At 52.3% G+C, this 25,048-nt stretch overlaps 1 protein-coding gene across 12 annotated transcripts in view; it reads right to left on the minus strand.

Moving 5' to 3' along the window:
• Positions 1–25,048, minus strand: part of ERI3 (ERI1 exoribonuclease family member 3) — a 129,227-nt gene that overhangs the window by 64,606 nt on the left and 39,573 nt on the right. For 11 of the 12 annotated variants that reach the window (XM_032654180.1, XM_032654153.1, XM_032654121.1 and 8 more), the window contains 2 exons: positions 24,780–24,839; positions 20,401–20,492 (listed from right to left, as the gene is read on the minus strand). In XM_032654180.1, coding sequence (XP_032510071.1) covers positions 20,401–20,492; positions 24,780–24,839 — 152 coding nt within the window. Of the gene's footprint in view, positions 1–15,219; positions 16,596–20,400; positions 20,493–24,779; positions 24,840–25,048 lie in introns of those variants that run through there. The other variant, XM_032654142.1, reaches the window with a different exon arrangement.

Below are 25,048 nucleotides of genomic sequence, written 5' to 3' on the forward strand. Positions count from 1 at the left end.
TTTTTTTGCGGTACGCGGGCCTCTCACTGTTGTGGCCTCTCCCGTTGCGGAGCACAGGCTCCGGACGCGCAGGCTCAGTGGCCATGGCTCACGGGCCCAGCCGCTCCGTGGCATGTGGGATCCTCCTGGACCGGGGCACGAACCCATGTCCCCTGCATCGGCAGGCGGACTCTCAACCACTGCGCCACCAGGGAAGCCCCTCAGCTATTTTTGAAGAATCATATTAAGACCTGTGAGTGAAGGGGGCCACCAGAAGCACAGAATCTGCAAAGGAGCAGGTTAGGGGACTGGCCAGCAAAAGGCAAGGGTCCTGGGTCACCTATCATACTCTCCCTTAGCCAAGCCCAGCACCCTCTGATTCTTTTAGTTGACACAGGCCAGGAGCGCTTTTGGCTGGCTGGTCTTGGGAGAGGGAAGGGCTCCCTCTTCAGCAGGATTTCAAAGGCAGATATCAGCTGTAGGCTTCTCTACCCAGGTAGGAAGGGTCTAGCTCAGTAGGATCCTGCCTGTTTCTCTTGGTGGAGGACCTATACCAGAGTGGCCGCACTGAGGACAGACTAGACAGATTGTCAGGCTGGAGACTCAGCTTCAGATATGGCTCAGCCGCATCCAGAGTGCTGCCTGGGCCCCCTGGCTGACTGAAGCAGAAGGAGGCGGGACCATCATTCTCACTCGGGGCCCTGGTCACTTGCAGGTACACATGTTGTTTGCAGACGCACAGGCATTCAGGTTGTTGAGTCCTCCAGCTATGTGACTTCAAGATACAAGCAGTACAGTTATAGAGGACCCAGCCGTATGCCAGAACTTGAACTCCCAGGTGCCTCGTGGGAAGACAGCTACACATTTCTATGACAGAACCCTAGCCCAGCTTAGAGAGCACCAAGAGAAACCCTGTGAGGAAGGTAGGTTAGAGAAGTTGTCACCCCTTCATAAAAGAGGAAACTGATGCCCAGAGAAGAAAAAGGATTTGCTTAATCAGACAACAAGCCAAGGGCAGAGCTAGAAATGGGATCTAAGTCTTCTAACTACACAAGGCATCAATCATATAGATGCAGTCTTTGCAGTCCCTGGGAAGGCAAGGCCTGGGACTTCAGAGGGTCAGGTAGCATGGTGGTCAGTGCTCAGGGTCACACCTGGGTCCACGGTTCTTAGGAGCCTAAGGCTAGGGTCAGTGGGTACCAGTGGGTACATGGTTCCACCAGTTTGGAGAAGAAAAAGGCAAAAGTCACCCTGGCACAAAGGGCCTGAATGCTGTGAGTTCCTACCAGATACTGATCCCAGGAAAAGAGCCACTGGCAGTGGGCCCTGGACTAGCCTACGGGCATGAACGTGCAGGCAGGTTTATGGTGCCCAGGTCTCCAGGCAGCTGGGATCACTGGGCACAGAGCTCCTCAACTGCCCAAACATCATCTGGCCATGCTTATTACTGCTGCCCAATGAAATTTTATGCACCAAGTCCACAGGTGTGATTTCCCCTTCTTTATGAGGGTCGGAATGACATCACTGATGGCCAATAGAAAAGAGCCAATTATGTCCAGGCCATAAAAAGGAATGGGATTTTTTTTCAACCAAATCAAAACTTCCTTCAGCTTCGTGAATGCAAGGGGCCCTCTTTAAGGAAGCCAACCCCCACCACCAACCCCAGTCCTGCCTGTGGGCTCTAAACCAAGGGATATGATTGCTTTCCAAATACTATGGGGCCTAAGGCCAGAGAGGGGCTCTGCCTTCGGCGTTTACCATGTGGCCCTGCTCTTACCACACTGGCCCCTTAGGGTCATCAGAACCCACTGTGAAACCCTCTTGCTGATGCTTGACTGGCTCCCTGCTGCTCCATCCAGGGGGGCATTAGAAAAGATATGGTACTCCTCAAGTTCCTTTATTACTCCCGCTAAATAACATAAAGAAAGCAAAGAAAGCCCTCTCCTACTTAGAAAGAACAGTATGGGAGGAATAGAGGTATAAGAAACAGCCCCCCGCCCATACAGCACAGAGCAAAAGGAGCCCCTCATCCAGCCCTACCACCTGCAGCCCAGCACTTGGGCTAGGTCCAGACAGCCCTGATGGCAAACAGGTGTGACCAGCTCAGCGCCAGCCAAGGCAGGGGACTAGCTCATTAAGGGAATGTCACCCTTGCTAATGGGTATGGGCGGGATGAAGCCACTGTTAGCAAGAGCTCAGCTTTGAAGACTGGGTGAAGTAGAGCTGGGGGACTCTGCTAGAACTACTAGGCTTGAGTAGATGGGGCCAGCAGCATCCATGGAGGTCTGACAAACAGACTGGCAGACACCAAGAGCCAGGACCAGCAGGAGAGCAGGCACCAGTTCTGGCAGAGGTCATGGACACTCTTCCTTCTGTGCTTCTCTCTCTGCAAGTCTTAGGGACAACTCTAAACTGGGGAGATGCAGGTCACTCTCAAGCCCTTGAAGAGGAGGAAGTCAGCTGAATTGGAGGCCATATTTGACCCCTCTCTGCCTCTCTGGAAAAGCTGTGGGACCCAGATCTCGGAGTGATGTAGGCTTTCAGTCCTGGTACTCAAACGCACATACTGCTCGCCTTCAGAGGGCAAACTATTTTGTGCCACCTGATATGCAGAAAAAGGGGAGTGTTGAGGTGCAGAGGCCAAGAGCATGGAGAAAGGCCCTGTCTTCTTCAAAGTCACCTTGGAGCACGGAGGCATGGAAGGCCCAGCCTGGGGAAGGCGGAAGCAGCAGACCCAGTTGACCAGTCAGATGGGAGCTCCTGCCGAGGGGTCACCCGTGAGGGGGGTTGGACTTGTTTCCACGAGGGGCTCCACACTTGCTCATTCTGATACAAACCTTCCCGAAGAATGCTGTCACTGGCTGTCCTGCATCTCAGAACCACCACATCTCCTAGGCTTGTCTCCAACTCCCAGGGCTGAGCCTCAGGAAGGGTCCCCTTCCCCTGGGTCCCAGTCTGGGAGTCCTACTAGTCAGAGCCTCCCCAGTCAGCATGACGTGATTCTGCATCCAGCTCCGGCAGGCTACCCCAGCCGAGGCAGCACTTAGCTGGGGACGCAGCTCTTTGTCTCTCCTATTTCCGTTCCCCTACCCAGAGGAGATAAACAGACCCTGGGTGATAAACGGCCCGCCTTTCACGATCACTTTTCCTCAAGTTGAGGAGAGTAGCTGGTGATGGATGGGCTGGAATTTGGTTATCAGGAAGGGCTGTCAGCCAGAGGTGCCTATCTCCTCCCCCACTACGCAGGGCATCATTACGTTGTGGCGTCGAGGTAAAATACGAGCAAGGGGAGGGAAGGAAGGAAGAGGGGACGGCTGGGCTTCTACACGGAGCCCACTGAGCTACAATGAGAGCAGGCACGGGGCTGGGACGTTAGTTATCTGCCTGTGACACCTTTTATCTCTGCACAAATTGGTCCTTCCACCCCCACTGCATCCTCTTATACAAACACAGGCAGGCACCATGTGTCACCATTGCAATCGCGTAGCAATTTAACCCGAATTAGTGAGGGGGTCAAACAAGGAAATAGGGGTTTCTCATTTCAACAGGTTCCTTAGTCTCTGCTCTGAACCACCACACTGGGGGGAGGAGGGTGGAGAGAGGCAGACTCATAATTGAATTCACTCACTTGGCCACTGCTGATGTATAAAAAATTAATGCTCAAGTCTCGTACTTATCAAAGCCAGTCAGTTTCCATCTCACCTGCAAGACGCACCATGGCAGGAGATACAGCCTGGCTGCCCCCGGCGGGCCGAATGCTCAGTGCTTTCTACCAGGGCAGGACTGGCAAGGACACGAAGGGAGAGAAAGGCGCTGCCCTGCACCAGCACCCCCTACTAGAAGCCTACAGGATAGTGTGTAGGGTGTGGGGGAAGGATGAGGGCAATGGGGGTTACAGGAGGTGAGCACATCAAAGATGATCCTGGACAGTTCAAGAATACACTTCAGTCTACAGAGAGAAAAGGCATTCTGGCTCCACCCTCCACCAGAAGATGGCCAGTAACCCCTCTCTGTCCCACAGACACACACACACAGACACAGCTGTGCTGAAATGGAAGAAGCCAATGGGAGCACTGACAGCACTGACAAGGCTAAAAGAGCAGGGAGTGGAGGAGTCAGGTCTGTTCCCAAATCACTTCCCCCATGCAGACCCTGGAGCTAGAAGAGCCCCTGATGGGGGCGGGGGGAAGGAGAGCACAGTAGAAGCCCCACCAGGCACATGGCTCTGCCGCACTAAGAGACAACTTGGTCAAGTGAACATGTGTCCTTGGGCAGCTACATCACTGCCATGCCCTGCTCTGTGACGGTTAAACGAGCCGGCCAAGGGAAACATACTTTATAAACAAGCACTTATAGAAGGGATTCTGGCTGTAAGGAGGTTAGCTGAGACCAAACCTGCCTTTGGAGATGCTTCCAGGCCACCTGCATTGAGAAGACAGTGCCTCGGTCAGGAAAAGGATTCTAGAGAAGTTTTCTGGGGATGACAGAGTAGGGAGGTCCCAGAACCATTCAACAGTTGCCAAAATGAATTCCAAGAAGCTTGGGGGTGAGGGGAGGAGCTGTGGATAGAGAAGCACCTTGGTACTCATTCTCCAAATCCAAAAAATCAGCACACAAATAGGAGGGAACAAAAGCCAAGGCCCCAGTCTGAGACACAAAGTGGGAGAACTTTCTACCTGAATTGATACCACATATTGATGGGTATCACTGAGACCCAGGACCCTCAGGGGTAGAGGCCAATCAAACCTGATTCCTATACTCAGGGAGCTTTCAGGACCACCTAGAAGATAACCACAGCATCAACTATAATGACCACTCCAGGAGAGACTACAGCAAAAGGGTCACTTCATTCCTGGGGATGGGAGGGCAATGCTGAGGAGCACTTACAGAGACTGAGCTTCAATCCCCTTTGCTATCACACACACACACACACACACACACACACACACACACACACACTCACTCTCTCTCTCTCTGTCTCTCTCTCTCCTCACTCACTCCCTCTCTCTGTCCCTGCACTCTCCTCCTGCCCACAGCCTTGGGAGAACGCACTGCCGACTTCTCAGCCCACTTTGCCCCCACGCTTGCCCCTATCCTCTGGGACGGCTGCAGGTTACAATTCCAACCACCAGCTTCAGAAAGATGATACACTTGCTGGAGCCTGCAAAGGGTCAGGAGAGAGTACTGTTTGAAATACCAGCGTGACAGCTGGCTCCTTGTCTGTCTCTTCCTCCCCCATCCCCCTCCCCAAACTTGTCATGGTACAAGAAGTCTATATGCAGCCCATCAGCTTTAAATATCAGTGTGCATGAAGCAGGAGCACAAGAGCGAGGGAGCGGGAAGCAGACAGCGAGCGCCTCTGTCGCCACTGCCTGTCAGGGAACACTAATGAATTTCACTACCAGCAGCCATGCCTCAGATGGGGGTGAGGTGGGGGTGGGGAGTTTTCTAGGGAGAACACTCACAGTATTAAAACATCTCTTCCCAAAGCCCTGTTAATAAATGTCACTGCAGAGCCAAGAACTACGCCCCGCCACTAGGACTCAAGGCAAGGGAGGGGCTGGGACGAGCCCTGAGGTCCTCCCAAACAGGAAGGGGAGTGCAAGTATGAGGCTGGAGGGAGCCAGCTGAGCCCCCCCCAATTAAGAGGGTGACCACTATCACCCGTGCTCATCTCATAAAGGCCTTGGGATGCTTGGTTGAGAGGACTAGGAGGACAAGAAGGAAAGGCCTCGTGCTGGGAGAGAGTACCAGCGGTGCGGCCCCAGCCAGACTCACTCCCCGCCCCACTTCCCATCAACTTCAGCCAACTCACTACACTTGAGGCCCCAGGAGGTACAAGGGGCTCCGGGCCATCTTTCCAGATCTAGGGGAGGTGGGGTGAGGAAACTCAGGCACCAGTCCCAACAAGAAGCTACTTCCCCAACAGATGTCAGAAGCCAGAGCTTGTTATACTCTCCCTTTCATAGATGAGGAAATGGAGGTTGAGAGTGGTAATGTGACTTTCCCAAGGTCCTACAACTAGTAGGTAATGGAGCCAGGACTCAAACCCAGGTCTCTTTCAATCCTAAAGGTCCTGTTCTTTCCACAATATCACACAGCTTCTCTGAGCAGGGGCTGATCACCTCACTGGCTCCTGTGTGTCCTCTATTGCCAGGCCCTGCCCTGCCCTGCCCCTCCACCCCCTCCCACTGGTACACATGCACCTCTGGCCTGGCATGGGCCACAGCTGCCATGTAGCACAGGGCTGGGCCTCAGGCCAGGGTGAACCCAGCCTGGCAGAGAAAGCCCTGGGCCTGAGCCAGGCCATCACCTGGGAGTCTCCACAGCCCAGAGGGCATGGCGGCAGGCACAAGCCTTCCCTCGGGTGCTCTCCGCACAGCTCTGATCAGCACTGTCTGATCTGGCAGCGACCTGCTGTGCAGGGGGCAAATGACATTTAATTTCCTCTTGGTTTCCCTATGGTACAGACGAAAGGCCGTCACCTGCGTCTGGGTCTGGCAGCACAGCTGGAAGTGTTCCCAGACATGCTGCACTGGAGAGTTCCCAAACAGAAACCAGAACGCAGGCGGGTGCAGAGGGACGCCCCGTAGGCCAAGCTGCCCGTACTCCCAGAGAAAACCAACCTCAAATCCCCATTGGCAAGCAGATGCTTGAAGCCTCCAAAAGGCACCGTATATGTACAGAGCACCTCCCTGCTCCACCGCTTTGTGGCCCACCTGCCACCTGTCTCTACTCCCATTTCTCCCACACGGAGCCCACAGAAATAACCACACAAAGCACACAAGAGCCACAAACACCCTGGGGAACAGCCTAACATGCACCTCCCCAGTGCCACAAAACCAAATACTGTGTAACTCGCCAGCCCCTCTGGTGAAACAATAAGACAAGTGCCTCTTTGGAGTCCCTCCCGCTGCAATTCTTCCAGGGAAAGGGCACAGTGCCCCACCTGTTGCGGCTGCGAAAAGTGCTGGAGCGGCCACCAGGGCCGGCCAGCCCTCTTTCCCAGGTGGAATGGCAGAGGCCCGAGCAGGCAGCAGGGAGTAGGGTCCGGGGAGGAGAGTCAGCAGGTGACAGGAGGTTTCCAGGGTATTCTGGTCAGTGTCTTGGCTGGTGAGCTATTCTCTTTTTGGCTCAGGCACTCCGTAGCAGTTTGAGTGGTCTTCAAGATACCTCATTCATCCCCCACCAGAGGCTCCCCCTGGCCTATGGCCATCTTGACCCTTTGCCTGGGCTGCCTTTGTGTGGCCTACAATGCCCTCTGGAGGCTCTGAGGAGAGCATCCTGCAAGCATTCAGGATCTGGGATGCAGTCTGACCTCTGCTTCCAGGACACAGCTGTTCCCCTTACCCCTGGCTGATCTCCTCTGCCCTGATCCCAGCTCCCCTGACCCCTTCAGGATGTGTAACACCTAGCCTACACAGTCACACTTCTGGTGGGCATTTTAAACCATGCTCCATGGAGCTCTAGGGTTCTAGGAGGGACATCGGGCTACTCTGTGGACTAGGGGAGGAGGAGGAGGAAGAATGGGCAGGGCCGTGCCCCAGCTTCAACCAGAAGAGCTCAACTTTTATGTTTTGTAATATTGGGCTTTCTTTAACGTTTTATTTTTTTTAAGTTTCCTGCTAAAAATACTACCCATTCAGTCTCTCTACTGTGCTGCTCTGGGTTCTCATGGCATTCGTTTTGTACCTTCTTTGTAGTGTTCTCATGCTCTACCGTACTTATTACTTAGCCTGCAATTAGTTTTGCACGTGCTGCTCCTTCTGCCCTGATCACCTGGCAGTCCCCACAGTCCCCAGCACAGTACTTACTGGGCCCCGAGCAACTCTCAACTGGGGCTAACTTTAGGCTCCTGCGGGAATATTCTTCCAGGATACACAGTGCTTAGTGCCTTCGATGGCAGTTTCCAATGGTATTTCTCGGAAGAGAAGAGCTGAAGTGGGTGGTAACTGACATTTACAGGGAGGTCCTGGTGAAGACGTGTGGCACGTGCCACTCTTAAATCACCAAATGCAGCACACCTGCTACCATCATCAATCATCTAAATCAACCTCTGGGGGACCAAGAAGACTTTTGCATCTGGCCAATCTCTGAGCAAAATGCAGTCTATTCCAACAGGAAATACCACTCACTAGACGTTCCTAAACCATGAATGTGGGACCATGGGAACACAGGATGATGCTCCCCAGCCAAGTACTCAAGGGTCTGTCCCCTTGTAGAGGAGTCACGAGCCCCACAGCTCTGCTCATCCGACTGGAGATGGGGGAAGCCCCTTGGCCCGTCAACCAGACCCGCCGCCTGGGCCTCCTTCTCCAGCCAGCTTTGGGGAGGTGGCAGCAGGGGCGCAGGGGGCTGTGCTCCTCCTAGCTAAAGCCGCTTGTTAATAGGCCCTAGATTCCCTTATCCCCGGGGAAAGGGAGGTAGCAATGAGCCCTCTCCCTCCCTCCACACACACCCCCACCCCACAGATGCCTCCCAGCAGGGCCAGGGAGGAGAGCCATTAGTGTGTGCCTCAGCAGACAATGGGGAGGAGAAGCCTCCAGAGCAAAGGACAACTGCAGCAATTAGAATGCAGGGAGGTTCAGAAGCTATTTAACTGGGTGACCCTGAGGTCACTGCATCTGACTCCCATCCCTGGATAAATATTGTATGAGAGGGGAGGGGGGCAAGCGAGGGAGCCATCGGAGCGCTGCCTGTCCTTCCACTCCTTTCCCCACCCAACCCGGCTGCCTCCAGACACACACACCAAGAACCCTATTTACAGCCCTGACAGTCAGAGCACTCACTCTGCTAACCAAGAGGGAACGGACAGAGTCGACTCACCCAAAACTGACTGTGGCAATCGAGGAAAAATCCAGGGCTGTCGGGGAAGGGAGCTGAGCCAACACTGAAACACAAGGCTTCCCCCAGATTCTGGGTCCAGCTGGCACAAATACTATCACCCCAAAACCACCAGAAGGCGAAGCTGGTCCCAACTGGCAGCGAGTAAATAAAAAATGGAGCATCCTTCCACCTTTTGGGGGCCCGGTAACGGAAAAACTCCTGGACCTTACCACTACCCAGGTGTTCCTTAGCAAAGACGGGAGTCCTAGCTACCTGCCCAGAGGAAGCGGGAATAGCCACATGCCACGTATCCAGCAGGTCCCTTAGCTGACCTAGTGGGGAAGGGCCACGAGCAGGAAAGTCAGACAGAGCAGCAAGGGGTCAGGGTGGGGGAAGAAGAGGAGAGCGTCTGAGCACAGGCTGCTTCTCAGCCCCCTCGTGCCGCTCCTCCAGTCCTGCTCTAATGCACCCTGACATGCCTCTGAAGACAGAGAGCTGTTTGCAGTCAGCACCGTGATTTGTTAGTAATTATTTCCATGGTGTCACATTGCTGTCACTCTGTTAACAAAGAGACAGGCTGCCTCGGGCTGCCTGCAAGAAAGAATCGCAGAGAAAAAGGCCTGTCAGGCTCCCGGGATTCTCTGGGCTGGCTGGCTTTCTTCCCCAAACCAACATCCTTGCAGGCTTTGGAAGAAACAGTTTTACAGAACTATCAAGTCTGAGGCGTGTCACCCATTAGCCAGGGACACTGAGAATTTATCCCACCCGCTCACAGGCGCCCTTCCCAAAGGGCAACAGAACTAAGCCCCCAGAGTCCACAGATCATTCAGGCACGGGCCACTATGCCAGCTGCAGCCTTGAGTTCCCTGGCCTTCACCTTCCAAGACCCCCGTTTCCTGACCCTTCCTCCTCACTGGGGTGTTCACAGCCTCTCATGTGCTCTTAGGAGCCTGAGGATAGAAACCTATTTCAGAAGCAGCCGCCCCACTGGCATGGATGGTGGTTAGGGAGTATACGATGGCAGGGCATCTTCCCTCCTTGAATCTGCCAATCACCATTCAAGACCAAAGCTGCTCAGGTACCAACACCTCTGTAGCCCCCAGGTGCCTGAGCACCTGTGAGGAGATCCTCTCTGAGCTGCCTGGATCGGGACAGAATCCGCACTAGGAGAGCTGGTGGTTTGCTTTAGCACAAAGTCATGTCTCCATTACCCTGGCTGGGAATTAGAGGACAGATTGGCAAGCGCTGACAAAACAGAGGTCACTCACCTTACAGGCATGGAAAGTTGGAGATTAATTCTCTCCTCTCACAGAGGGAATCAGACTCCTGGATAGTGGAAGGAAGGACCAATCTTGAAAAACCCTTTCACTGCCAAGCAGCAGCAGCAGAGAAGGGAGACGAAAGCCCACGAAAGCCCTGGAGAGGCCCCGTCAAGGTGGCAAGAGCCACTGCCACCAAGCTCCTACAAAATCCCAGGAGACAGAGGAGCCTAGGCAAGACTAAGATTCTTCTGGTATCAGGGTCCAAAAGACAGAGGGCAGGGCTGGTTGCATGCACTGAAATGTAAACCCCACGAAGACAGGATATTTTGGAAGTTTTATCTCTTTGTTCACTGCTAAATCCTCAATACCTGGGACAGTGTAAAACATATAACGGGTATTCAATAAACATCTGCTGAAAGAATAAATAAAATGGGTCACTAGGGCTCAAAGGCCACTTCCACAGGCCTGGGGTCAGCCTCCCTCTATCACAGGGGTTTAGAAAAGAGGGAGGCCAGTGCAGACTCCACAAGAGACAGGGAAGACCATATGTCTGAAGGACTGGAATTAGGTTTTAAAGGATGAGGGAAATTAGGACAAGCTGATAGGTCTAGGGAGATGCTCGTATCAGATTGAACATTCACATACTTATTCGACAAACATAAACTGAAAGACTAAAGAAGGTATGTAGTCCAACAGAAAGGGAACACATAAGCTGCGGTGCAGTAATACAATGGAATCCTACCCAGCAATAAAAAGGCTGAACTACCAATACATACAACCACACGGATGAATCTCTCATATGCTATGTTGAGCAAAGGAAGTCCGACTCAAAAGAGTACATCTTGTTTGATTCAATTTATACGAAAGTTAGTAAGAGGCAAATGATCCAAAAGTAACAGAAGTCAGAGTAGTGGTTACCTGGCAGAAGGAGGGCATTACTGACTGGGAAAGGGCACAAGGGAACTTTCTGGGATGACGGAAAAGGTTCTTCGTCTTGATCTGGGTGGTGATTACACAGGTGTATACTTGTATAACAATATATTGAGCTGTCCATTTCTCGTTTGTATACTGTATGCACCCTACTGTACCTATTTCATACCTCCATTTCGAAAAAGATAAATTTTTTTGGAAAAGCTGGGTCTCAAGAGTCACACAAAGAATGTTCAAAAGAAACACAAAAATATCTCACCCAAAGGAAAATATTTTCCGGCATCAACAGTGGCTCTTTCTCCCTGGAGTTCAGGACACAAACCCTCCAGCCTTCACTCTCTATTTGCCAGAGGAAAGAGAAGCCCAAACAAATGGCCAAGGCCTGGGAAGGTCCAAAAATGTTCAAAACACAAAGCAGTGCAGCCCGAGTCTTAGGTGGAGGACATCATGACCTGGCGGGAGGCCGCATGCGGCCTCTACTCCAGACCACGGGAGCTCCAGGGAAGCAGAGCTGGCGCCCCTGGGCAAGCCATGTCCTGCTGGTTCTGAGGCTCTCTGAAGCAGCCTGTCAGATTCTCCCATGCAGCATAGAACCAGACTTCCAGACACTGCCCAGAAGAGCCACAAACATAAAACCAATTTGTCTTCCTGACAAGCCAGGTGGAGACTGGCTGAGCTACCCCAACTCTGGGCGATGGTCAAGGTCCGATTGCCTACAGCCCCTCCTGCCAGCAAGGAACAGGCAGTAAGAGCCTCATGGATGGTCAAGGGGCACTCCACCTATCAGACCGGGGACCAGAAACCAGGCGGCAACACTCACCTCAGGACCAATTAAGCAGTAAAGAGCCATCTAGTGAGCAGCTCCGCAGCAGGCCGAAGCAGGAGGCTCCCACCACCATAAACATCTCAACGCCTGGTCAGTCACTACATAAACATCTCCATCTTTTTATCAGGGTTTTAACTGAGCAAAACTTCCATCGCAGGGATTCCTATAATCACTAAAGTGCTTTAGACCCTCTGACACCCTCCAGGGGGTGAGGAGATGAGGCTGACACTGGGGCCCCACCCTTCAGCCTAGAAACGTCCAGAAAGTGGAACACCAGAGGCTCTGTCTGCCTGTGACGGCCCGTGCTCGCAGACCCGACGACAGGACTTCTCTCTCCCCGAGTGCCCCTGCAGGCCCAAGGTCGTCCCAGGGCACACCAGCTTCCCCAGACTCAGGCTTTGAAGGAAGGCCTCAGGCTGCACCACCCACTGACCTGCAGCTCCAGGACCACACGGAGAAGAGCGGGAAGGGAGCGCAGACCGGGAGCTGGGAGCCAGGAGCCTCCTCGGGCTCCAAAGAAGCCTGCTCCTGCCCTGAGGCCTGCCCAAAGGAAATGGACAATCCCCAGCCAAGCCTGCCATCAGGCGCCCCTTTCCTGCCAGGTCCAGGCCCCAGGACAGGTGCAGGAGGGGGCCCTCCTGCATCTGCGAGGAGGCTGGCCCCAGAGGCCGTGAGCTCTCAGGTGGAGGCGGGGCACCCCTTGCTCCTCTGCGCCCAGGAACTCGGGGCCCAAGGAGCTGTCAGGCTAACGAGGCTACCCCACCACCGCTCCATCTGAGCGTGGCAGGCTGCGCCGCACCACTGGCTTCAGGTGGCTCTCCTTTAATTAATGGCATCCCAGGCTCTGCAGGGAGCTTCACCCCACAATGAATGGCCCTCTCTCATTAGAGGCAGGCCTGCCATGATGTATTCAGGGCGAGGGCCAGGACTCATTTCCCTGTCTGTGGGCTGGGGATGGGAGGGAGGGGAGAGGCAGCAGGGAGAGATTTATATCGAGTGACTTGGATTAGCTGCAGCTGAAACATGACCCCATCAACGCAAGCTGCCTTCTTGGGGCTAACCCCATGTACCTCTGCTGACGAGAGGGCTCTAGGGAAGCTGAAGGGAGGGCAGAAGGTCTGGTTCTCGTTCTCTCTGGGCTTAGGCTGCAGCTCAAAGGCCCAGAATTCCTATACAACCTCCAGAACCCTCTCCCCACCCCACCCGCACACACTTTGTGTGCACTGGGAGCCTGCCCTGACTCTGAGCTGATCTCGTCCACTGAGAGCCTCTTCATGGCCAGGAAGCTGACCCACTGGCCTCACAGCTATGGGACCGAGGCCCTGACCATGGCAGACAGCTGTTTCTCCTGCTTTCTGTAGGAAATACCCTCACTCCCTACCTCAGAGGAGGACTCCACAACATGGTAAGGCCCCGTGCCTGCTGCTGTGTGCGCAGGATGCCACGGGACATCTCAGACCTCAGGCTACCCAGCGCTAGGTAAAACGCAGGCATCAGTCTGACATGGAAACATGCTGGCAGCCATCACCTCACTGTGGTGATCCATTAGGCTGAACCCTACGTCCTGGGTGAGGAGATCCTGTGCAATATGACTCTCCTTCCCTCCCCCTGGCGCCACTTCACAGGGCTCATCAGACCGTGCAGGGTGGTCTGGGGTATTCAAGGCAAAAAGGCAAGTGCAGCCTTCAGTGGTCCACGTTTCCAATGTACTTCTCACAGACCTGGAAAGAAGGCCACCCTGAACTCCGCTAGCCACAGTGGTTTTAGGCCACAGAGCTGGGTAGGTTCAGGCTGGCAGCAAAGAGCACACAGGCCTACAAACTCCCCCTGCAAATCCCACTAAACTTGATGTTCAGTTTTGCTTGTGCTTGGGAGAAGACTCCTACTCAGAGCCTGCCCTCTTTCCATCCTCAGCCCTCTTAGAACGCCAATTCACTAAGAGAGCTGGAGGGTGGGCCCTCATCTGCTACTGCCAGCTAGTCAGAAGGTTGCTTTGAAGGCCTGCTGTGTCCCGAGGAGGCCAGGGCAGAATGCTTACCATCTGTACACACTGGCTCCATGTCACCCACACTTCTCCCGGTCCTCGTGGTGGAGCATTCACGTACCCTTCCTTCCCTACTCAGAAAGAGATGTAGCTCAGTTCTGCTTTGCTAAGCCCTATTTGGCAATGTGTCTAAACACATGCAAACTTAATTAGTTCAGGAGGGGAGCCCAAGCGCTTGCAATGACAGATAAAAGTATCAGGAAATGAGACAAGTCAGGACTGCCAGGGAGTTCTTACTCAAGCCCCTTCCCCCAGCAGGCTGCTAATCAACGGTGATACAGCTCAGTGCTGAGACCAACTGGCAAACCCATGGACAAGAGACACGTTTTCACGAGCTTAAAGACACGACGAGATGCCCCACGTGCTTCCAAACATACTACAGGACAGAGGTGTCCAAAGTGATATTGGCAGTGGTTTCCTTAAAACAGATCTGAGGATTCATTCACCTGTAGCTCAGCAAAGAGGCTCTCAGACAGCCCCAAGTCATTCCCCACCACACCTCCTGGCCAACCACGTCCCCAAAGCAAAATGATCATAACAGTCCAGACCTCCGCCAACACCAGACCAGGTACCAGAAGCCGAGGGTGTCAGAGAACATCCCGAGGCTCTGCCACTCAGTTGCGAACAAAGGAGAGAAGGAAGGGCGTTCCCATCAACCACAAAGCCATGGGCCATGAAGGAAGACAGAAGCAGACGGTCAGATGGCAGAGCGGTCAAACGCATGGCTTCTAGAGTTCAAATCCCTGCCACAAATAGGTTGTGTGCCCTCGACAAATTACTTACCTCTCTGGGCCCGTTTCCTCATTTGTTAAAATAAAAAGTTACAAAAATAATTTTTTTCATTGGATTGTAGTAAGGTTTAAATGAGATTAATGTATAAATAGCACAGCAGGACTCCTGGGATGTGGTAAGTGCTCAATAAGGGCTGGCTATCTTTATTACCTGATGTAACTTTCCCAGAGCAGTCCCAGCCCTCAGTCCTGGCAGCACAAATGTCTCAGAGAAAGCCCTTCACACTGCACCTAGGACCAAACTCCTCCTCCCTCGCCCAGACCCCCCTACGCCATCTCACCCAGTACCCACCGTGGAGGGCCCAACACCCAGTGCTGGCAGGGGCAACCCAGGAGCTTCTTGGCACTAGCAGAATGGTCCTCTAACCCCTCACACTCAGGCTGGTGCAGGAGGGCCCAAGGTTTCCTCTTCCATTCCATTCTCCCTGAACCTACCCACTATGACCCTCTGCCATTCTTCCTGAGCAGGGTATTCCACAGGCCCACTCCATAACTTAGTTGTCATTTATTCAACACACATTTATTGAACAACTACTACATGTCAAGCATTGTCCTAGGGTTGTAATGGTGCCCACAATCTAGGGAAAGAGACAGGCAAGTTGAGGCAGCTACAGCACACTTTCATGTATCAATAAGCACATGTGCTCCAAGAACACACAGGAAGGCACCTGGAGAAAGACGTTAGGAGGGGATCCTTAGGAATAGGCCAGTTAGAGCATCTGGCTGGGGTGGGGACTAAATACATAGAGAGCATCAAGAGATGAGGCAAGAGAAATAAACAAGAGCCTTGAACGCTCCAATAAATAGTGTGACTTTGCCTGGAGGGCAAGGGGAAGCCTTGAAGGCTGCTAAGCAGGTGTGATGTAATCTGCTACAATTAGGAGAAAGGAACAGAAGAAGCAAGACAGTCAGAGAGACCAGTGAGAAAGAAGACTTTCGTAGGAATCCAAGAAGAATATGGTGACCTGAACTAGGGCAGTGGTACTGGGTTTGGAAAGAAGGCAAAGACTCTGAGAAACCTCTGGGACAAAGGATCAATAGGATTTGGCAATTAATTTGTTATGGCTAAAGGGAGGAACCAAGGGTGATTCTCAGGTTTCTGACAGAACTACTAAGTAGATGGTACCAGTCAATCATTATTTAAGAGAATGGTGGAGGACAAGGTGTTGGGAAAAAGTAACACCTGAGCTTTAAGGGGTCGGTGTATATCTAGGTGAGAGAGAGAACAGGGGCTGGATATGAAGGCTTGGAGTTCAGATGGCAGATGGAGCCGATTCCTTTTCTCCAGTGGGATCACTGCTGCCATGTCAGTTCCCACTTCTCAGATGGAGGAAAAATGAGAAGACAGCATACAGAGGATAACTGAAGCTGGGGAATAGATCACTCTGATAAGTGTGAGTGTGTCGGATAAAAAGAAAAGACAGCTAGGAGAGAGGTCGAAGAAATACCAATATTTAAGAAACACCAAATTTAAGAAAAAAGGAAAGAAGAATCTGCCAAAAGTACTGTGAAGGAAAAGTCAGAGAAACAGGAGACATAAGTAGAAATGAAGAGTGCTTCAAGAAGGATGAAGTGGTCAGCTTTGCTGAATGATGCCAAGAGGGCCCAGACTGACCCCCATCAAGCAGGTCACCGGCTCAGCATTTCAGCCTTCATCTACACGCCCCACGAGACAGTCCCTGCCCCACAGTGCTCCCCAGGCGGGTGCTTCCACCGCCATGGGACTTCACTCCAGGTGACAGCAGTCTCTGCTCTTCCACAGTCTTGGCTGCATGACCCTCAGTAGTCCCCATTGAGTGCATGCCCCCAAATCAAGCAGTGAGTAGGGTAATATGAGCGAGTGTCTTTTTTTTTTTTTTCAATCAAAGACATCATGTTTGTTTGTACTTGAAACAACAAGAAGGGAAACCTATGCAGTCTGGAAAGGGTTCAGTCATCTGAAAAAAAAAAAAAAGAGTGTGAATTCAGGTGTGACTTTCACACAGATGCTTCCACCTGCCTCCTGATTGGTCTTCTTCATGATGAATAAAGAACAAAATAACACAAAAAACTTCATGTCAGAGTACTGAAGTAATTGGAATAGATCTCATTTCCTTTGGCTGGACAGCATAGTATTAAGTGCTTTCCCCCAATTGACACTCTAATAAATTATCATTCTTTTTTCAGAAAGCTTTCTACCCAGGTGGCTGAGTTTTTTTGTTGCAAAATTAGTTCAGATGGTCTCACACAAAATAATGTTAAATGCTGAGCAAGTATCTCTTGATCTCCAGACTTTCACCAACAGAGGGGTGTAGTATGCACACCTCACAAGGAAAGCAAGGAAAACAACTAAAGTCAAATACCAGGCCCGCATTCACACAGTCAACCTCCAATGGCAGGAAAACTCGCTATTCCAAAGCTGAGGGGGAGGGGGAGGAGGACCCTCTCAGCAGACCTTGAGCGGACCCCTGGGCCCTGCCTCCCCACAGCGGTGTCTGCTGATCCTGCCCCTCTCCTCCAGAGGGCCCCCTTCCAGATGGCACCGAGGACCAGGTCCACCTTCATATCAGCTCTTCCTTGTCCCCCACTCCCAGCCCACACCCCAGTCCTCCTGATCTCAGACCCACAGGCCACTGGAAAAGCCTTTGGTCTAGCTTCTCAGCTACCTGTGCTATTCAGCTGGTAAACACAGGCCACCAAGCTACAGGTGAAAAGCTGAGTTCCTCAAGGGCAGCACCTGTGCCGGTGTCACTCCTCACTCCGCAATCCGCCCTATCCTCCCACCATGCTGAAGGTGGAAGCCCTTCACAGAGACAATACAGAGAGCCTGGGTACGTGGAAAGAGAGAAAATTGGTGAAAGAACGCTAAACTCTACAAGGAGCTTCAAGAAACACCAGGTAAGGCAAAGGAAAGGTAGGTCAGGTAGGAAAGGCAAGCTGACCAAGAGCCAAAACCATGAGTGTCATTTCTTAAACAGGTTTAGAAAGAAAATTAAATCTGCACCCCCTAAATTAAAACCCACCGTAGCAGGATCTGTGATGACAGCATTGAAGCCCATGTAAACCGGAGTGTCAACCCATTCAGACTGACCAAAGATGGACACAAAACAATTTTGTCAGGATGGGAGCAGATTTCTTTTCTCCAGTGGGATTTCCGCTGCCACTTCAGTCCCCATTTCTCAGTGCCTCACTAATCAGGCCCTTTCCAACAAAACTGATGTGGAAAAAAAAGGTGATGTGAAGCTGGTTGGAGGGAGAGGGGGGCTGGGAGAGGGGAAGGACAGCAACGAGAGGGAACCATGGCTCTGAGAGACTAGAGTGGGAAATGAAAATATTTGCCGAGTTCCCTAGACTTAGTTAAATCTGAAAATGGATGTCAAAATAAGAAGTGAGCCACATACTAACAAGTTGTGGATGTCAGTTTAACACCACCCTTGTCAGGCTCATCAGCAGGCTTTACCAGGCGTGTGAGAAAGTGGCTGCTCTGACGACAGCCATCTGACGAGAGGCTCCAGGAACATGGAAAAGCTGTGCGCCGTCACGCAGCACTACTTAGATTTCCTCTCTGGCTGTTTTTATTTTGCTACACGTTTAATTAAGAGGCTTCCCAGCAGTTATGTGGGGTCCTGCTTCTAAAAGGCAGACACAGAGGTCTCCTCCCCCAGCCACCTGCCACCTGCCACCTCCTTGCTCACTGGCTTTCAGAGCTTCACTGGCCTTCCCGAGCCAGACCCAAACCAGCCACCAAAGTCCGCCAGAATCATCTCTTTTGGAAGCTATGTGGCCTTAAGAATTCAATTCTGCCTACCTCTGAGTCTGCCAATTTGAGCCTCAGTTTTTAATTGTGCTTTGTTTTTTTCATCTGTAAAAGGGAGACACCACCTTCTACCCGAGAAGGCAGTTAGGAGGACTGAGTGAAATATAGTATGTGCTCATTAACATCTGATTTCCTTTTATGTGTAATTTGATTCCCCAACCCTATCCCTCTTCTTCATTACACCAGTTCTCATGAAGATGCAAAGCAGCCTCCCAAGTCACCAAAATCTGTCCAGGGCCTACCGTGCCAAGGCCTGAACTGGTGCTGTAGGCCAGCACAGGCCAGACCCAAGGAAGATGGCATCTCCTCTCCTTCTCATGCAGAAACCAACCAGACGGTCCCCAACATCATGCACAGGAAAGCTTTCATATACACATATAAGTACACACCACTCACAGCCATCACAGAAGATGCTGAAACTGGGTGTTTGGGCCATGAATACACCAAAGAGAGAAAGCCATTGGGAGAGTGGGAGTCTCAGAAGGCTACCTGGAGAAACTGGGCCTCTGGTCTGGGCCACATGAGCCCCAGAACTCTGGGTGTCAGCCTGAGCCCCACCCCACCCCAGACAGCTTCTCCTGTGCTGGAGCTCCTCGTAAGCCCCTTCCCACTTCGAGTGCTCAAAGCTGCCCAGGATGCCGTAACAGAGCAACAACAGCCTTCCTCCTCCTCACCTTCTCCGCGGAACCCTCCCCCGACTCAGCTCTGCCTCCAGGCCCAGCCACTGTAATTTCCCTGACAACAGGCGTCAACGGGAGCTCCGGAGCCTGTGGTGTGCAGTCAGCATGCACATGACCTAAGGGCTGAGGGAGACAGGTGCACAGGCACTTATGTGATCCAGGCCTGCCCTTCCTCCCGCCTCACCTAGAGGGTTGGGTCCAATAGCCGGCTGACAGCCACCTGGGTGCAGAACTTCACCTCAATGCCCAGCATCCAAAAGGCATAAAAAGGATCTTGGTGAGAAAGTAATGCCTGAATTTGTAGGAAATGTCACTCTAGAGCCACGACTCCCCACCCCAGCCAATACCCTACCCTATGTTCAAAAGCTCACACACACACACACACACACACACACACACACACAGTGCTTGCTGCCACCTTCAGTCACAAAGAACACAGAGGTATCGATTCTATCAATCCTCAGCAAACAGTGCCCCACTACCTCCACCCCGCTTTAGTTCCTTGGGGGCTCTCTGAAGCCAGGTATCCAGGAGGACAGCCAAGAGGCAGAAGTGTCAACCCAGCAGAGGAACCAGTTCTGTCTTCCATAACTGGGGCAGGATCAGGAGACAAAGGAGAAAAAGCAGTGGCGACAAAGGAGGAAAGAGGAGGCTGGTGACCTGGGCAGCTTCCTAGAAGCATCCCTCTCTCATCCTCACAATGGGCTCTCCGTGGGACCGTCAGGGCCTCGTATCCCAGATAAGAGCCTAGCCTAGTATAACGGTTAAGAGAATGGACCCTGGAGCCAGGTTGCCTGCGTTTGAATTCTGGCTCTGTGTGTTCTTGGGCAAGTTACTTAACCTCTCTGTGCCTTAAGGTCTTCATCTATAAAATAAGAATAACAAGACTCCCTAGGGTTAGTAACTGACTTACTATTTCCAAAGCATTTAGAACAGTAAATACTATGTATTTGGTTTAGAAGAAAATTTAAGACCCTCTTTTACCTCCTTCTTTTCAGGGCAATAACATGTAGCTCCACAACAGGATGGGCTGCCCTGGCAAAAGCAAGAAGGCAACAGCAGTACTAGCAGGGTACTTGGCCTGTCCACTCCTGGTTCTAGAGGCAGAAGGCAGGGCTCCCAGCCCTTGTCTCGCCCTGCTGACCCCAAAATCCAGGGACTCCTGACCCAGGTGCCCTGAGGCTTGGACATCTGAGCCTGAGAAAGGCAAAACCTGGTCCCGCAGATTCCAAGCCCTGCCAGCAAAGGAGTCCTGCTCATACTCACATGACTTTTAAGTCCCAGTCTCCACAGGTGACAAAAATTGACTTGACGTTTGGATCTAAGAGGCCTTCCTTCGCCATCCACTCATCGACCCTCTGAAAAGTACACAACAAGAACAGATGAGATTTTCCTTTTTTTTTTCGCTGAGTCTGTGAAGAGCCACACAGTGAAACGCAGATAAGCTGCTTGTAATCAGAGCAGGAGAAAACTGTAATCTTATCCCTCCACTCTGGGGTCTCAGTCTTGACTCGGAACTTTGGAGGCCCTTGCAGGACAATCCCTGCAGGCAGATCCCACAAGCCCAAGCGGTGGGGGGCGGGGGCCCCTCCACTCCCCCAGTGCCTGGCAGCCCACCCTGGACAGGATAAGGACAGATCCCAGTAGGTCAGTCCACATACCTTTGGTCCTCAAACAAAGGCACAGCCTAGCACACTCACAGGCTGTCCTGGGCCACGAGAACAGGCTGGGAGGAGGCCCCATGCAGGGAACTCCAATCCACAGGTTCATTCGCTCATTTATTCATTCCACCCTCCCACCAAATGTCTACTAACCAAATTTATTAATTTGGTTATTCCCCAAATGAAGGTGAAGTTAATTTTCACCATGAGTCTAGCAGAAGAGGCTCCTCTGACGGGCTATAGGCCCATCTTGACAACTGGGATAGCACTGCCTGCTCCAGTCACTAGAAGCTCATAAACTGGCCCCAGACTTTGTATTTCTCCTCTCCTGGTTGGGGATTCAAATTCAGCAGAATCTTCTGAAGGCTGAGCTCAATTCCTAGACAGGGAAAGAAACTAATCCTAAACACACTTTAAGTCTTTCTTCCCCTTCATCCCTTTGATCCATTTTATTATTTGCCTCACACTGGAAGTACAAATACTAAAATCAGTATATACCGAGAAAATTGTCATAAAGAATTCATGGAGCATTGCCTATTTTTCAGAAGATCCTAGGCATGGGGCAAGAGTGCGGCAGATCACACTGCTGTTCCACTCACACAGGAGGATTATTTTTAAAGGCCATATTGCGTAGTCGTTAGAAACGTGGGATTGAAAGTCAGACACATCTGGGTTCTAACCTTGGCTCTTCCATATCCTGGCTGTGTCACTGATGGGAAGTCATTTAAAAGTCATATAACCCCTCTGAACTTCAGTTTCCGTCATCTATAAAACGAGGTAGGATGACTAACCTTACAGGGCTGTTTTGAGAATTATATGTGATAATGTATTAAGTGCCTACCTAAAAATAGACAGTAGGCTGGGAAGGAAAGAAAGACAGATCATCTTAATACAATATAATAGAGGCAGCAATGGAGAAGTACCCAGGATGCCATCAGACCAAGAAGAGGCAGAGGCTAGCCTCACCTTTTACAGGGAAAGGAGTCAGAAAGGCTTCATAAAGATGACTGAACTAAGGGCTTGATGACAAAACTAAGAGTTTGCTTGACAGCATGGAACACAGGAAAGGACACTCCAGGCAGAGGCAAAGGCTTAGGCACAGCCATTTTGTATCTGATTAGCAATTGTCTGTTTAATGTCTGCCTTCCCCACCATACTATCAGCATCACAAAGGCAGGGACTCCTAGCTGTCTTATTCACCGTCTTAATCCCTAACCCAGCACAGTGTCTTCTTGATTAAAATGTGAGTAAGAAATAATGTGACTGGAGTCCGCTGTGATTGAAAGGTAGGGCAGGAACTGAGGCTGGGGGACTAGGTTAGGCCAGACTGTGAAGGGCCTTGTGTGCCCAGCAGGTAATGGAGAGCCCATGGTAATCCTGGGCTCCCTGGAACCGCAGAGATTTGGGAGGCCTGGCCCATGCTGAAGCAGTCCTGGAACAGGGCCAAGGATCCCATCTAGGTCCACGACCACAGCAGCCCTATCTCCTGGGACATCAGGGCCACTCCTCAGTACCGGACTCTGCAGACCCTCTTCCCAGTCTGCACACCAGAGAATCCTCCTCAGCCCGAGGGTCTCCCCAGCAGCTAAATTCTGGACCTTCCACTGCTGAATGGTTTGTCTCCCCAGTCACTCTGGCCCAAACCCTTGCACGACACACACACACACACACACGTGCACGCACACATGCATCCTTTCCCCAGGGTCACCTAAAGAAAATAAGGCAGACTTTACATAAGAAAAGAGGTAAGGCAAACCTGAAGGTCCCTAAGTCAGCTAATCTCGCTCCAGTTCACTGGCCTTAAATCCCCAAGGTAAGTGCCCCACCTGCTAGGGGGCTCCCCAACGCCCCAATTCCTGCAAGTGGTCCTGGAAAAGAAAGCAGGACAGGACAGGACAGGACTGTCAGGAGGAAATGCCCAGCAAGACCAGGGCTTCACCATGAGAAGCACTTACTGCTCCTTCCAAGCTTAGGGCCGAGGCCATTCCCTCATGCAGCAGACATTTAGTGAGCAGCTTCTGCTACGAGCCTGTCCAGGAAAGTGATACTTTTGGAATCAGGCCTGTCCTTTTCCTTCCCTTCCTGTTTGAATGGATAAAGGGCTGGAGGGACCACCAAGACAAGCCCCAATCAGCCAGCCCTCCTGGCTATTGAAGGTCTAGAGGAATGCAGACTGAGCCCTGCTTAGAACAAATGTGTCAGGCAAACATCTAACTGGCCATCTGCTCAGGGCCTTGCTTAGGACAAGAACTAACTCTTCAGCTCTGTAACCAACTCAAGGCTAATGGGAAAGAGTAGAGCCCAGTCTGGTCTCCTTGTCCTCTCGGAGACTTCCTATCTAGGCCAATGCCTGGAATCTCCCCCTCTTCACCCCCCAAGTATGCTGAAATAGCAGGAAGTAGCTTCCTGGGTGAGACTCAGAATCCTCTGAGCATCCTGCTCCAGAGCTGGCCTGGGGCCAGCAGGAGCAAGCCTTCTGAAGAACAATCTCCCCTCAACCAGCGCCACTGTGGAGAAAGCTCCATAACCTCGACAGCGCTGGTTTGGTGCTGGCCCAGAAAAAGCATCTTCCTCCCCGGATCCCAGCCAGAGACACTCCAGGGGAAAGCTGCCTGCCCCCTTAGCCTCGCTCTGGGATGCTGGCTGGGAGATAGGGAAGGAAGGTCCCCTCTTTCTCCTTGAGTCTGGGCCTGGAGGGAGCAGTCCAGGCTGAGGACCCCCCTCAGTCATAGGGTGAATCTCCGCACCCAAAAAAGAGGGTCAGTGGGGCTGGGAGACACCTCAGAGCCCATCTTCTCCCAACCCCACAAGAGCCTGACCAGCCACAGAGCCTGGGCCTGCACACTCCCTGGGACAGGGAACGCACTTGGCCACTGGGTGAGCCTAGACCTCTCTCTCTGGCCCTAGTTCCATCCTGAGGAGCCCCAGGAAATTCAGTCTGCATTTCTCTCTCCCATGGGACAGGCCTCTAGGCTCAAGAAAGAGATCTTCCTCCCTCTCCACCACCCTGCTCCCTCCAGGTGGACTACCTCCGAGGCAGATGTGCTCTGCTATCCTCCCAGACACTCTGCTCTCTCCTGTGATATAGGGGCTGAGCTTTGGGTTTATTGCTCTTAAAGATAAATAAAGCACCTAAGGAGATCCACAGGCTTTTTCGCTTCTCTTCTCCCGCTAGAGAAGGGAGTGGGAGGGGGAACTTTCTCCCTCTCTGAAAACCCCAGGCCCGCAGGGTTGGGAGATGAGCTGAGGCCAAGCACCGCTTCCTGACTCCCTCAGGCTGGAGCACAAGCAGCAGCGTCTTAACCTTTTCCAGCTCCCGGAGGAGAACATCCCAGAAGTGTGGTCTCTGCCAAGGGTTCTAAAGCCTTTAATTTGATTTTCCTCACATAGGCAATTGTTGTAATTATTCTGATTAGGAATCATTACCCAGCGCAGCCTCTGCACCCCTGACAGGCACGATGCATCCAGCGGCAAGCTGCAGTGGGGCAGGCGGGCCGGCCGCACCTCCTGGAGGAGCTGACAGCAAACAAAAGCCATCGATGGGGAGTTCTGCGTGAGTTAATGAAGTGCTCACATGCCACAGGAAGCCAACACTAAAGCTAAACAAAAACACCTCCAGTCCCCGGGGCCAGCCCGCAGTGCTGCAGCTTGGCTCCCCTACTCCCAGCCGCCCAGCGCGGGCTGCCCGAGCCGCCGGAGCCGCCAGCCAGCACAGCCACAGGCCAGGAGCTGGAGGGGCCTCCACCAACCCCCGGTGGCACTCGGACATCTCGTCAGTAACCCTGACGGGAACAGCTGGAGATGACAGATCAATGGTTCAATACTCTCAACAGCATGTCACTGATGTGACAGCAAATGTTATTCTAATCAAGCCATAATCATAGTCAAATTACAGGGCTATGTTCTCAAGAGGGGAGGGAGAGGAAGGCGAGGAAGGCAGCAGGAAGGGGTCAGAGGTCAGGAATTAAAGGTCACTCAACCTACCTCCAGCACTTGCTGCAGGCTTGGCTGACCATCCACCATGGCTTGAATAATCCCGGTGAGCTGAAAGAAAAGAGAAATAGCCGATGGGTGGGAAATCAGGGCGCAGGGACTCAAAGCTGGACTGGATCCTTTCCTTTCCGTTTTTCTCCTCCTACTGTAAAAGACTCTGACCTGCACAGCTGTAGGCTCCGAACCTGACAGAAGCCTTGGGAATCAAGTTTCCCCACAACTTCCTGCCCCAAGATGGGGGTACACATCCACATACCGAC

The sequence above is a fragment of the Phocoena sinus genome, chromosome 1 (assembly GCF_008692025.1).
Source record: "Phocoena sinus isolate mPhoSin1 chromosome 1, mPhoSin1.pri, whole genome shotgun sequence".
NCBI lineage: Eukaryota > Metazoa > Chordata > Mammalia > Artiodactyla > Phocoenidae > Phocoena > Phocoena sinus.